Source organism: Maylandia zebra, linkage group LG23 (genome assembly GCF_041146795.1).
Source record: "Maylandia zebra isolate NMK-2024a linkage group LG23, Mzebra_GT3a, whole genome shotgun sequence".
Taxonomy (NCBI): domain Eukaryota; kingdom Metazoa; phylum Chordata; class Actinopteri; order Cichliformes; family Cichlidae; genus Maylandia; species Maylandia zebra.
The window spans coordinates 8270124-8282425 of record NC_135188.1 but is presented as its reverse complement, the minus strand read 5'-3'; the positions used below and the strand labels follow the sequence as shown (position 1 = coordinate 8282425).

Here is a 12302-nt window from a genome sequence, read left to right as displayed (position 1 = left end):
ATGTGTGTATATACGTAGGTATGGATAGATAGAAACATATATGTGTATATATAAAAAAAAAAAAAAATTACACATAACATATAATGTAATTACAAGGAGGTATTTCTGTAGTCTATTGATACTAGATAGTGGAAAAGGGGTGGGATTAAATAAGCTTATGCTTCTTCCTGCTCCTTTTTGAACATGGACGTTATTTGGAGTTGTGGTTGCTCGTTTTCCTTTTGTTTGCTTTGTTCATTTGTCTCTTTTAATTCTATTTTTTTATATACTTTTTCAACATGTTCAAAATAAAGATTCAATCAATCAATCAATACATTTGGTTAATTATGCATTAAATTGGCATAGAACGCGTATAAACTAGTATAAACACAGTAGCTGAGGAGATTGGGAGCAAAGTTACGTGTTCGTAATACTTGAGTAAATGAATAGTACTTAGAAACTTAAAAAGTTGTGCCCTGTCCTCCAGCACGCATGTTCGGAGTGAAGGCACGCTTGGGGTAAACTGTCACTTCCTGTGTTTTTGTGAGCCTCGCTTCATTTAATTCGGCGAAGCCTGTGACTGCAGACAAACTCGCATTACGCCAAGCCAACTGACCAACGGGCGACCCAGGGTTACAAAACAAACCCAACCTCTCTGGCCAACAGTTTGAGGAGCTAACGAGGGTAACGCAGAAGCTAAACAGCTAATTCGAAATGGCGACTGCAATATACTTGGAACATTACCTTGACAGTAAGTATCCAGAATGTGGTAAATTTCTGTCAACAGATAGAAAATGCAACTTTTAAAGGTTTAATTTATTATACATTTTTGGACGGCGGTTTCAATGCAGTGCGTTTGCAACTAACAAGCTGTTAGGTCATTAGCCCGCCAGCTAACTGGTTAGCATTACCTTAGGAGTGATAAAGGTGGGGTAGGTAAGATCTTAATGTGTCTTGTCAGATTCAGTCAAAGGGGAATGTAATAATTAACTGTTTTCACATATTTAGGAAAACTGACTATAGGTTACAACCGTTTCTGATTCATGCGCTAGCAATGTTGGAGCAGCCTGTAGCTACGCAACTAGCATTAGTTATATAAGGGCATTTAGAGATAAATTGTTATATTAACAGTCTTTATATTTAAGCTAGGTTCATTTTAGTCACAGTTTGTGTTTTTATATAGGAAATCATTTACAACCTGTTGGTTGCCGCGTTTCCCGTAACAGTTTACGCGCCTGGGCGGGGTGTTTGAAGTGTGTCACATGGCATACAGAGTGTATTTACTTGACAGTTGTTGTTATCATGAGCCCTTAATAATGTCTGCTTTTGGGACAAATGTAATACATGTGAAGCGTTATTTTGTACAGACAGATTGTTACACGACAACATTCTGCAATTCATGCACACGTGAGTGTATGGTTGTGATGGTATTTGTGTTGTGTTTAATGTGCAGATTTGACCTCAAGTATTTTAAATGTTGTATGAAATGTTATATAAGTATAATGACAAAAGTAATTTTAGCCTTTAGCATTAAAGGTGAAGAAGAGAATGCAGGCAGGATGGAGTGGGCAGAGACAAGTGTCAGGGCAGATTTGTGACAGAAGGATAGCAGGAAGACTGAAAGGGTTGAGTAGGTGGTAGTGAACGCTAACAAAAAGATTATGATTTGCATTGGGAGTGACCAGGTTGGACAGAATTAAACTCATAAAGAGAGGAAGTAGAACAAGAAGGGCTTCAGTGTAAAGCTTAATGATTTCTAAGTTGTAATTAATGTCATAATAACCTCTGCTCTTTACTTCTTATTTATATTTCTTTGATTTTAAAGCATTCAGTTGAGTTTGTGCATTTGCCTTTTTAAAAGGCATTACAGCACAGGTTATAATTAATTAAGTGTGATGATTATGTTCAGAAAATGTAATTGGAATGAACTGTTAGGCATTAATATTGTCTAATCTTTTCTTTAGGTATTGAAAACTTGCCATGTGAGCTACAAAGGAACTTCACTTTGATGCGGGACCTGGACAACAGAACTGAAGGTGATCATTTAATCTCTTAACATTACAGTCAATAAAACGCTCTGTGGACTTATACAAAATAAACAAATGGCTCTGACAGTATAATCTGTGATACCTGAAAACCCAGTTTAGCCAGGCTCCTTATGTATTAGGTTGTGCCACTTACCAGTAGTCTTAGACAAACAGTTGTCAATAGTTTACATCCACTCACTTTCGACCCTTTGTGACTAGAGAAAATCCAAAATATATTCAAACTTGTGCATCCAAGTCTTGTTTGATAAGGGTATTAAAGATTTATGCGATGCAGTCATTCCACCCTGGAATAAGAACAGTTCAAGGAAATCATTTAAAGGAAATTATTAATTCATAGCAAGGGATACGAACTCTATATATACATTAAGGTTAAAGGCATATTAAGTTGGCAGATTCTAATTTCAGTATAATATACAGAAATGAACAGGATTATTAAATTATTAGATTTTGCTATGGAGTTCAGAGCTCTTGTGGGAAAGTGACCTACAAACCAATCAGATAACAGTATTCCTTGTTGCTGTGGTAAATCTTTTCCCACCTTAATGTATATCAATGTTACAAACATTAGGTTGCAACATATTGATATGTTAGATTTGCATGAAAACAAATAATTTATTCAATACAAAATAATTGATTTTTTTTTAAAAATAGTTTATATTTTTTTATATTTTTTAAATATCAAAATTTAAACTTAAATGAATAAAACATTTGACCCTGTTTTAGCTCTATGCAAACTTACCATGGCATTCATGCCTACAATAACTGTATGAAAATTTCTGACCATAACTGTAAATAGGAAGCTTACATGTAATATTTTATCACTAGTTTTATTCAGCACTTTAATAATCATGTTGTTGTGCAGAAAAGAAAGGAGAGATCGACAAACTGGCTGAGGAGTACATCGCAAATGTCAAGAATCTAGCTTCTGAGCAGAGAGTTGAACACCTGCAAAAGATCCAGAATGCCTACAGCAAGTGCAAAGAGTTCAGTGATGACAAAGTCCAGCTCGCAATGCAGACATATGAAATGGTTAGTCCGAAACAATGTGTCTCCTGTCACTGTCCAGATTCTAATGTCATATTATTTTTGTTTTTTGTCCCTGTTTATCAGATTTACATCATCAATGTGTACATGTACTCAGATTTAAATATGCACAATATCTTTCTACCGTAGGTGGACAAACATATCCGCAGGCTGGATGCAGATCTGGCACGGTTTGAGAATGAACTCAAGGAGAAACTAGAAGTGAGCTATGACAGTACAGAGGGCAGAGGTTTGAAAAGTAAGCTGAGTGACTGCACGCCTTTGATCATAAACGCAACAAAAGACAAGAGTTTTAAGTGTGTAATAATGCAAATATTTTCCCCAGAAAATGATGTGCGGGGGCTGAGAGAGAAGCGTGGATCCAGGGGAAGAGGAAGGAAAGGTTCAGATGAAGATTCTCCCAGAAAGAAAAAGATGAAAAACAGGTAAGTTTGAACCAGTGCTTCAATCAAACTCAAGTTTACTGGATAATTGGCTCATGTTTATATTTAGTTCTAACCATGCTCTGTATGTTGGTCTTTTAGCCCAGACTTGAGTGACGCTCTCCTGCCTATGCAGCCATCAGACGTGTTGGACATGCCGGTCGATCCAAATGAACCTACATACTGCCTGTGTCATCAGGTGTCATATGGAGAAATGATAGGATGTGATAACCCAGATGTAGGTTTTCACTTATAATTTCTTCTTAAGCTTTATTGTAAGAACCTTTTTGACTGAGCAAGTTTAGGTTTAATTTTTAAATTGACATTTTTCTTTGTTATTCTTGGTTTTAGTGCCCCATTGAGTGGTTTCACTTTGCTTGTGTTGATCTCGCCACAAAACCCAAAGGAAAATGGTACGTTTTTGAGTAGTAACAGTGTTATTCTCTTTGTCTGTGATGAGAATATAGTTATTCATGGAATCTTACGCTTTTTCTTTCTGCAGCAAATTAACATATTCCCCTCCTTTTACTCTGTCAGGTTTTGTCCGAGATGCACCCAGGACAGGAAGAAAAAATGAGTTTTCATATTTCCAGAAGTGCTTCTCTAACATCTGTACTTTGGGTAGAGTTTCGTAATGTCATAAATATATAAAATATTTTAGTTCGTACAGCGCACCATATAAATGGTGGATCATAAAGCTTTCTTTAAAGGCCTAATCCGGAGTTGGAGTATATCTATACTTGTTGCTTTACTATGTCCGTGTTATTGGATTTCAAGATGCCTGTCTTTGTCCAGTAGCTCTAAAATGACTAGTTTACCTATGTATTATTTGTCTAATCTGGGTAAATCTGGGTAATCTTCTGGGTGTAGTTTTCACAAATTGTCATTCAGAAAGTTGTTCCTCTTAAGTCATTTGCTTTGTGTGTATGTGTGTGTGTGCGCGCGTGTGCATGTGTAAAGACTAACTCAAAAACCCGGATTGTGTCTTAAGCATACTTGAAATGTCAGTTTTATAAATGACTTTTTAAAATAAATTAACAGCCTGCTGAGAATTTACAATTCAGATGCCCTAATCCATGTGTAAATGGTGATGGGAAAAGGAATTGTCAGTTTTTTTGTTACTACCTCCTTAGGGAATACATCGGCACTGCAAAAATGACTGCAATTGATAACAATGTAAAAAACTGTTTTGATTAGCTTAAACCAAACTAGCAAAGCAATGTAAAGTCATTCTGTATTGCATTTTAACAAAAACCTGCGACATCTTTGAATGTATTGTGGTACTTATGGTCAGTCAGTCAGTCAGTGTCTATTGTCAACTGAATGAGGTATTTAAGCACTTTGAATGACATTTTCCCCTTACAAGGTTTGATAATGCAGGCTTAGTTTTATGTTATAGTTTATCTCTTTTAAAACTTTGCCATAGAACATCATGTCAGACCATATATATGGAAGTGTATATATATATTTTGTATGATATAAAACTATTTTGTGCACACATTTTTTCCCCCAAAGATATATTTGTTGTATTGCTTACTTCCTGGTGTACACTCAGATTTTATTTAATAGGATTTTAGAATCTTCATATTCAACTGTGAATATCACTCATCTAGGTGTAAGCCACAAATAAAAGAACCAAAGTCTTTGTATTTTGTAAAATTCAGTATTTTATAACAAATAAAGATTCACTATTATCCATGCATGATTTTGTTTACTGCAGCTTAAAATGGAATTAATGTTTGTTATCAGGTTGTTCTCAAACATTGTTTGGTTTTGTTTCCCCTGATTTAGAAATCTTCCTCTAAACTCTGCCTGTTTCATTCCATGAATGAAGTCTAGGTGTTGCTGGAGGCCTGTTCCCAAAAGCAAGTTGTTAAAATGGAGTTTATTAACCCTGACCTGAGGGAAACTCTTAACAAACTTAAACTATGGGTTAGTTAGTTGGGTAACAGTATTTCAGGTGCAGTAATTTGCCTTAACATGGGTGCTTTGTCATCAGTGTTAGAGACTGCAGTCACTGGATGTCATAAATTTAATATCTGTCTTTTGGTTGTCACAAAGGCTACGTTCACACTGCAGGCGAAAGCACATCAAATCCAACTTTTTTTGACCCTATGTGACCCATATCCGATTATGGTATGACAGTGTAAACAGCACAAATCTGATATTTTCACATCCGATCTGGGTCACTTTCATATGTGGTACTGAATCCGATACATATCTGATGTTTTAGAAAGCGACTGCTGTTTGAATGGTCATGTCGCATTAAATCAGTCTTTTATGTCACTGACACAAGACAGATGCCAATTATCAGCGCCCGAGAAGATTTTACAGATAAATGCTATGGTACACAGACACCAAATCATAGCTCTAGTTTCCCTTGATTAACAGGCTTTGGTCTTTGCTTGCCATTAACGGAGGTTCAAGGTGGTTTTTTGTTTGATTAAAGGCATAGTATTTCTACTATATTGACATTTATTGAAGCATTGCCATCTACATCAGTTGGGTTGTATGTTCCTGCAGTCTCACTATAGATTTACAATCTACATTCTTAATTAAAACATTGGTAAAAAGAGAGTTTCAAAATCCATCATCTGATTCATCATCCCAGCTGCACTTTTCTAAGGTGGTCTTAGTGAAATCAACTTCAAAGTCGTAAACAAAGTCAGGATCATCTTTGCGTCTCCGGTTTTTCTCAAACAGTTCGTCCATTTGGCCTTTCTTGCGTGCCAGGTCCTCATCGTCCAGTTTGTTCAGGTCTTCGTCAGGGTCCAGACAGAACGAGGAGAGGCTGTGCTCCAGACTGAAGCCCTGCATGTGATCGCGCAGGATAATGTGAAGCTTCTCAAGCTGGCTTTGAGAGACACCCTCCAGGTAGTCCCTGTGCCGAGGGTTGTTCTTCAGCCTTTCAGCAGCCATGCTGTAGTCTGGAAGAGACAGCATGAGGTAATAGGTTGGTTGTAGTCCTGCCCAGTTACTTTGTGGCAATCTACAAGAACAAACTAAGCTACATACATATGTTAATGCAGTGTGCATTCATGACTCCAGCTCTGATCACAGCAACTATGTCTCAAAAAATGGGCTAACAAGAAAACAAAACAAAAACAGGAAGGAAAAAACGCAGTACGATAAAGGTAGATTTCCATGTATTACATATTAGTTATTTATTATTAACATTCACTAGCAATGACCTTAGTTAAACAAAGTAAGATGCTCCTATTTTAGTCAAAAATAGGAGCCTGAGGCTCAACAGCTTGCAGGTAATCTACCTGCTGCTATCCACAAGATATAGAAATTAAAACTTCAGGGGCTCATGACTCTGACAGGTTTGTTAGATTTACTAGAGTATCATATAATTATTAATATACAGCAAACGAGGCTAAAATAATATTCTCACACTGATTCTAGCTATTTCTATTCTTATATCTAGCAACATGTGACATGGAGCAAAGAGAACGAGTCCCAACGTGTCCGTGATGCCTTACCGGAGTATTTGGAGAAATTTCGCACAGGTATTATTCTTTTTCGCACCTTTTTGGTTTCCGTGTGCTCATAAATTAAAACTATGGATGGAGGGCTGAACTGCACCCCGCAGCGCTTTGCCGCAAAACGCATCCTGTACTTCTATTACAACAAACAAACTTAACTCAATCCGACCATCAATTTAAACATGTTTAAAACAGAAACATCCCAGCCATAATTGTTGCTACTAGCGCACAGTATGAATAAAAAAATTGAGCAGCGGCTTCAGGGATGATTACGCGTTGCCAGGTTGCCAGCAGAGCCTTCACGTAAAGACTGTTGGGATGCCTGACGTTAAATTTCGGATTTAAAAAAATAATATAAAATCATTTAACTTTCACGTATCATCATTATTCATTTTATTCCTGAAAACTACTTTCTATGTCTATAAATGTTACTAAATGTTTCCTTAAAAGCTTGTGTTTTTCAATCTCTACACAGGCACATTTGCAGGCTCCTTGAAACTACAAAAGGGGCCTTCAAAAATCCTCTTCCGTAAACACTTGAAAGAAGCGCTTAAGCGCTAGTAGCTGTGCTTGAGTTAAATAAACACGCCTCAGCGTTGGCCATTATATTTTTTAATGTATTTTAAACTGTTCTATGTTGTTTCTGCGTTGAGCTTATTCTCGAAATGTCTCTGTTTGGGCGAAAAGGGTACGTGAACTAGGTTTTACGTGAAAACTCGATAGTCATTCAATAAGCTCTCATTATTATTGATTGAAGGTCATTTAAATTAAGTTGTTGGGTTTTTTTGTTTTTGTTTGTTTGTGGGTTGTTTTTTTGGGGGGCGGGGCGGTTAAAGTTTGAAGGAAGCAATAGTATTTTTACAGTAGACAAAAAAGTGCTGTAAATATACCCCTGTATGGATAACATGACTTATATAATCTAGCACAGTTTGAAAAACAAATGCACCTTGTTCAAATTCAAAAAGCTTTTACCTGATCAGTGTAACCTGCTAATTTGTGCAGATGAGATTCAGAACCACTGTGATCTTCTGAGGCAGTGGCTTGCGCCCTCATCAGTGAGAGTGGAGCTCAACAAAAAGGGTTTCCACAGGTATTCGGTTGTTTGTTTTCTCAAAAGAAAGCTGTTCTGCCTTTGGGGATGCTTGTCAGGAAAACCAATGATATTTTCTAATATGTTTTAGGGAGGTGACAACTACAGTTGAGTTCAGATCCAAAGAGCTCAGTAGTGTCAAAGTTTTGCTGATTCATAGATGGCCCAGAGATGTCTATGTTGATCCATATCAACTTGCATCCCTTAGTGATCAAAATAATTGGAAGGTAAGATGCCGAGCAACTAGATATAGCATAACACAGTGTAAAATTCTACTACAAACCACAGTCATGTACAAAACGTGTATAGTATATATATATTTTTTATTTAATTATTTCTGTGTTAAACTTTGTAAGATATTACTAGATTCAGCCATTGACCTTGAGGTTCCTGCTCACAAAGCTTCAGGATTTGTCACCTATGTGTATCCTTTCTCCACTGGACCAACTTCCAAGTTATTCAAAGTAACAATTCCAATACATGGTCGCTACCACAAGCCCTCGTTTGATGGAAAAATGTTGAAATCTGTTGACATAGAAGTTCCAGAGCTGCTGCTGCGGTCAGAAAAATGTAAGTGGATTCATTTCATTTTATAGCAATTTCTGACACTGTGTAAATCTATACAGACGGAAAACAATGTTAACCAAATGTGATATTTAAAATACAATTTTGTGTCATAATGTGTAATAAAACAAATTAACTAAATACATTAAATCAACCTGTTCACAATACAATTTTACCTGACTGCATAATTAAACTAAATGATGTGGGAGCGTAAAAACCTAAATCTGTATCTGTTTTCTATGAAAGTGGAGTGTCAATGAATATTACCAAATTATTTCACTTTTGTGGTTGTGGATACAACAGCATAGGTTACATACATATAATAAGTTTAGTGATCAAAACTTTATAGTGTGAAAACAAAAACGTGACTTAAAGCCTTTTCACGTTGGCTTTCTGAAACACTTTCTTCTAAAACTATTTCTCTTATCCAGGCGCACAGCTCAGCAGCTTAGAGCCTCACACAGTTGTGGATGCACCATGCACTGCCAGCAATTCAAGCACTTGTTCTTGGGTTAAAGTCAAGCCTCAGCAGGTGATTGTGAACAATATTTCAACAAATCTTGAGTGAAAAGGTGATAAAAAAAACAACAACAAAACTCAATTATTCGCTTGTTTCCCTTTTGCCTTATAGGATCTCAATCCAGTGAGTTTCCAGCTCCCAGTGGGTGATGGGTCTTTGGTGGCACACGTATGCGGAGGGACTCTTCTTGTCACAATGATCTGCTGTGTGGCACTGTCCAAATACATGTGGAAACATCAAGTCATTTAAATAGCTAAAATTGTACTGGCATTATTTATTTTTTTATCAAACTGACAAGGAAGAGGCACTTTCAGTGTTGTCATCTTATCTGCAGAAATGCTGCAAGCAGAGAACAGGACTAATTGAGATGGGAAAGAATACTGAGATATTGCTGAAACAACAGATAAATGCTGAAAGATATCAGAATTTATCTTTTTCCATTCCAGCTAATGTAACTATGTTTATCTTTGTGAATCCTGCAACCTGTGCAAGCATTTTTCCTGCTATGACCTCATTTTGGGAGGATCATGATTCTTTATCTGTTCAGTTTAGCGCACCTAATTAAGGAACATGTTTTTATCAATTAATTTGTTCAGTTTTGGGCTATTTGGTTGTGATTTTCATTTATTTTTGACTGTAAAATGGGCTATTATAATAACACAATTATAAAACTGGAGTCTACAGTAGTATAATCTGTATTTTAACACTGAATAAAATGTATATAGTTCAGATTGCTATAAATACAATATAACAACAATGTTATCAGTATTCTTTTCTTGTGGCAGTTTAAAGAATGCCATGATGAGGTAAAGGTCATATCCATTTGAGAGAGAGTACCAGGTGTCATCCTGTGCCAACGTTTGGATGTTTGATTTATGAGTGACAAACTGTGCTGCTGTGCATGCTGTCAGGAAAAACTAAGTTTTTTATTCTTTCAGCTTATGTCTTGTCTTATTACATCTGTTATCCAATTTTGGTCTCCTACAAGGCTCCATTTGTAGTTGTATGTTCTTGACCCTGTTGGGTAGTGCATGTGGCACTACACAACATGGAACATGGAAACGCCTTCAAACAATGCAGTCAATGAAGAGCCAGTCCAATATTTTTCTTGTTTTGCAGAGAAAATGCTTAGGGTAATTTAGAAATTGTATAATCACATAGTTTGTTAAAAAGAATTAAGTCTGCAACATATTATGCATCACCAATGAGCAAAGAGAGGCGCATAGTCACACAGTGTCAACACAGTAGAAGTGTTTTTTGAAGTCACCCTCTGTAAAATTTAACTAGAACTTTCACCACCAGGTGCAGCATTTTACTAGAAATACTTCATGTAAGTATCAGCTCCTGTGTAGTAAGAAAATGTACCTGAGATCCCCCAGTAAAGATCTGGATATGCTCTCTACCTGAGAGGATCACAACTGTCTTTTGTCTAAATCACATATCAGTAAGAGCACACGCACTGCAAATAGCATCTGCTTCATAGCTATTTTTGACTGGGAAAATTAGCACCAACAGCTTTTATCATACCAGTAATATACTCAGCATCCTCATTAACTCCTCCTCTTGTTTTACTTGATTTCCCTCTGGGAGGTGATGCTGCTGCTGATAACGGTTACTTTCCAGGTGCTTCCTCTGCTTCTCCATATTTCCTCTTCCTCTCATGTTGACTTTCTACACCATCTTGTGGAACAAACTGTTAATACAGAATAGTACGATCTAGCCCTATTTTAACTTCAGTTGATAACTATATGCACAAAATATAGACATTTTTGTTATAAAGTCAGTTTTATCTGTTGGAGTTGGTGGAAACGAGTGTCAAGGGTGATTTGTGACTGAAGGATAGCAGTAGAGTGAAAGTGAAGGTTTACATGATGGTAGAGAGACCTGAGACGAGATGGCACTGATAAAAAGTCAGGAGGCCAAGCTGGCGGTAGCGGAGCTGAACATGTTTAGATTGTCATTAGAAAGGACCAAGAAGTGCACAGTCAGAAATTGAGGAGGATGTTGGGATAGGGTGAGATGGAGGCAGATGACCCACTGTGGCGACCCCTAAAGGAAGCAGGGGAAAGAAGATGAAGAACCTTATAAGTTCTAACTAGTTTATGTTCTAAGTAGTTTATGAACTATACTGCAGGAAAACTAATAAGTAGTTAACCCATCATCTTCCTTTTTCAATATAACTAATACATTATATGTCTATATTGTTTTTCCTCTCTCAAAATAGGCCTTTGTTGTTGTTATAAAAATTTTGCCCTCATTTGGAATGAGTCTTTGTTACTTAACATAAGTCTGTACATTTTTCTGTCGTTTCTCACAGCTTGAGAAACAATGATGCGTGTATAGAAAGTAAATTTGCTAGTATGTTATTTGCTTTTTTTCATTTACGCCATAAAAATCTGAGTAAAATTAGGCTTTCAAAATTAGGCCATTTAAAATTTCTTAAGGCAGGAAAATAAACAAACGTTACATTAATGTCAGATTAGTGAGAGAAACCTGCCACATTTCATTCATAATTTACAAAATAATTGCTCTGCAGCTGGAAAATTACATCTTTAAATGCTGAACTACATTACCTTAAACGTCCACTTTAATAGGTTTCAGCATGTTTCACATTTTTATTATTCTTAATGCTTAAAAACGTGTTATTGGAGCTCCGGGTATGATCTGTGTGGTTTTGCACACGGGCTCTGATTTTTCCTTTCTTTCTTTTTTTTCTTCTTTGCTTCAGATAGCTGACTGTCTTCGCCATGTAGTTAATGTGTTGTCTTGTGTGGTTAGCGTGTAGTGTCAGAACAATGAGGCGACTGCTGTCTTCAGGTACAAAAAGGAGTGATACACCTGCTGCTGTCAGACCTGCAGATATCAGGCTGTGATGTTCTCCTTTATAGTGGACAGAAATATTTGGAGTGGCTCAAATAATTTGTGTGGCATCTTATTGAATGCAGAACAGCTGATTGTTCTGTAAATAGTTTGAAATGGTTATTTAAAAAATCAAGGTAAAAGGTAAATGGATGCAAATAACTTTGTTGTTTGCAAAACTTGTGCATAGGATTTTAAAATTGACAATTTATATTTGCATTTAAAATTATGAAATATGATTCATTAAACAAGTTTGTGGTTGTTACAGTAAAAAATATAACTTTTTTC

The 12302-nt window shown here is 36.4% G+C and overlaps 3 protein-coding genes across 3 annotated transcripts; 2 read left to right on the top strand and 1 right to left on the bottom strand.

Annotated features, from left to right (window-relative positions):
- Positions 1-473: 473 nt before the first annotated feature.
- Positions 474-5193, top strand: ing5a (inhibitor of growth family, member 5a). Its single transcript, XM_004557179.5, has 8 exons — positions 474-730; positions 1944-2015; positions 2890-3056; positions 3201-3309; positions 3397-3496; positions 3596-3731; positions 3845-3906; positions 4031-5193. Exons 1-8 carry the CDS (start codon positions 694-696, stop codon positions 4068-4070), a joined length of 723 nt encoding a protein of 240 aa, XP_004557236.1. The 5' UTR covers positions 474-693; the 3' UTR covers positions 4071-5193.
- cep19 (centrosomal protein 19) lies at positions 5137-7308 on the bottom strand. Its single transcript, XM_004557180.2, has 2 exons — positions 6979-7308; positions 5137-6420 (listed from the first exon to the last, which is right to left on the bottom strand). Exons 1-2 carry the CDS (start codon positions 7106-7108, stop codon positions 6074-6076), a joined length of 477 nt encoding a protein of 158 aa, XP_004557237.1. The 5' UTR covers positions 7109-7308; the 3' UTR covers positions 5137-6073.
- Positions 7309-7506: 198 nt separating this feature from the next.
- On the top strand, positions 7507-10562 carry pigx (phosphatidylinositol glycan anchor biosynthesis, class X). Its single transcript, XM_004557181.3, has 6 exons — positions 7507-7669; positions 7984-8071; positions 8163-8298; positions 8428-8641; positions 9067-9167; positions 9267-10562. The coding sequence occupies exons 1-6, from the start codon at positions 7597-7599 to the stop codon at positions 9402-9404; spliced, it is 750 nt and encodes a 249-aa protein (XP_004557238.2). The 5' UTR covers positions 7507-7596; the 3' UTR covers positions 9405-10562.
- Positions 10563-12302: the final 1740 nt, after the last annotated feature.

Excerpts from the sequence above, each read along its gene's own strand:
- pigx (XM_004557181.3), top strand. The coding sequence starts at position 7,597 with ATGTATTTTAAACTGTTCTATGTTGTTTCTGCGTTGAGCTTATTCTCG. Across the intron at positions 8,299-8,427 it reads GTGATCAAAATAATTGGAAG|ATATTACTAGATTCAGCCAT; the intron begins GTAAGATGCCGA and ends AAACTTTGTAAG. Across the intron at positions 8,642-9,066 it reads GCTGCTGCGGTCAGAAAAAT|GCGCACAGCTCAGCAGCTTA; the intron begins GTAAGTGGATTC and ends TCTCTTATCCAG.
- ing5a (XM_004557179.5), top strand. The coding sequence starts at position 694 with ATGGCGACTGCAATATACTTGGAACATTACCTTGACA. Across the intron at positions 731-1,943 it reads CTTGGAACATTACCTTGACA|GTATTGAAAACTTGCCATGT; the intron begins GTAAGTATCCAG and ends TCTTTTCTTTAG. Across the intron at positions 3,907-4,030 it reads ACAAAACCCAAAGGAAAATG|GTTTTGTCCGAGATGCACCC; the intron begins GTACGTTTTTGA and ends TTACTCTGTCAG.
- cep19 (XM_004557180.2), bottom strand. The coding sequence starts at position 7,108 with ATGCGTTTTGCGGCAAAGCGCTGCGGGGTGCAGTTCAGCCCTCCATCC. Across the intron at positions 6,421-6,978 it reads AAATTTCTCCAAATACTCCG|ACTACAGCATGGCTGCTGAA; the intron begins GTAAGGCATCAC and ends TGTCTCTTCCAG.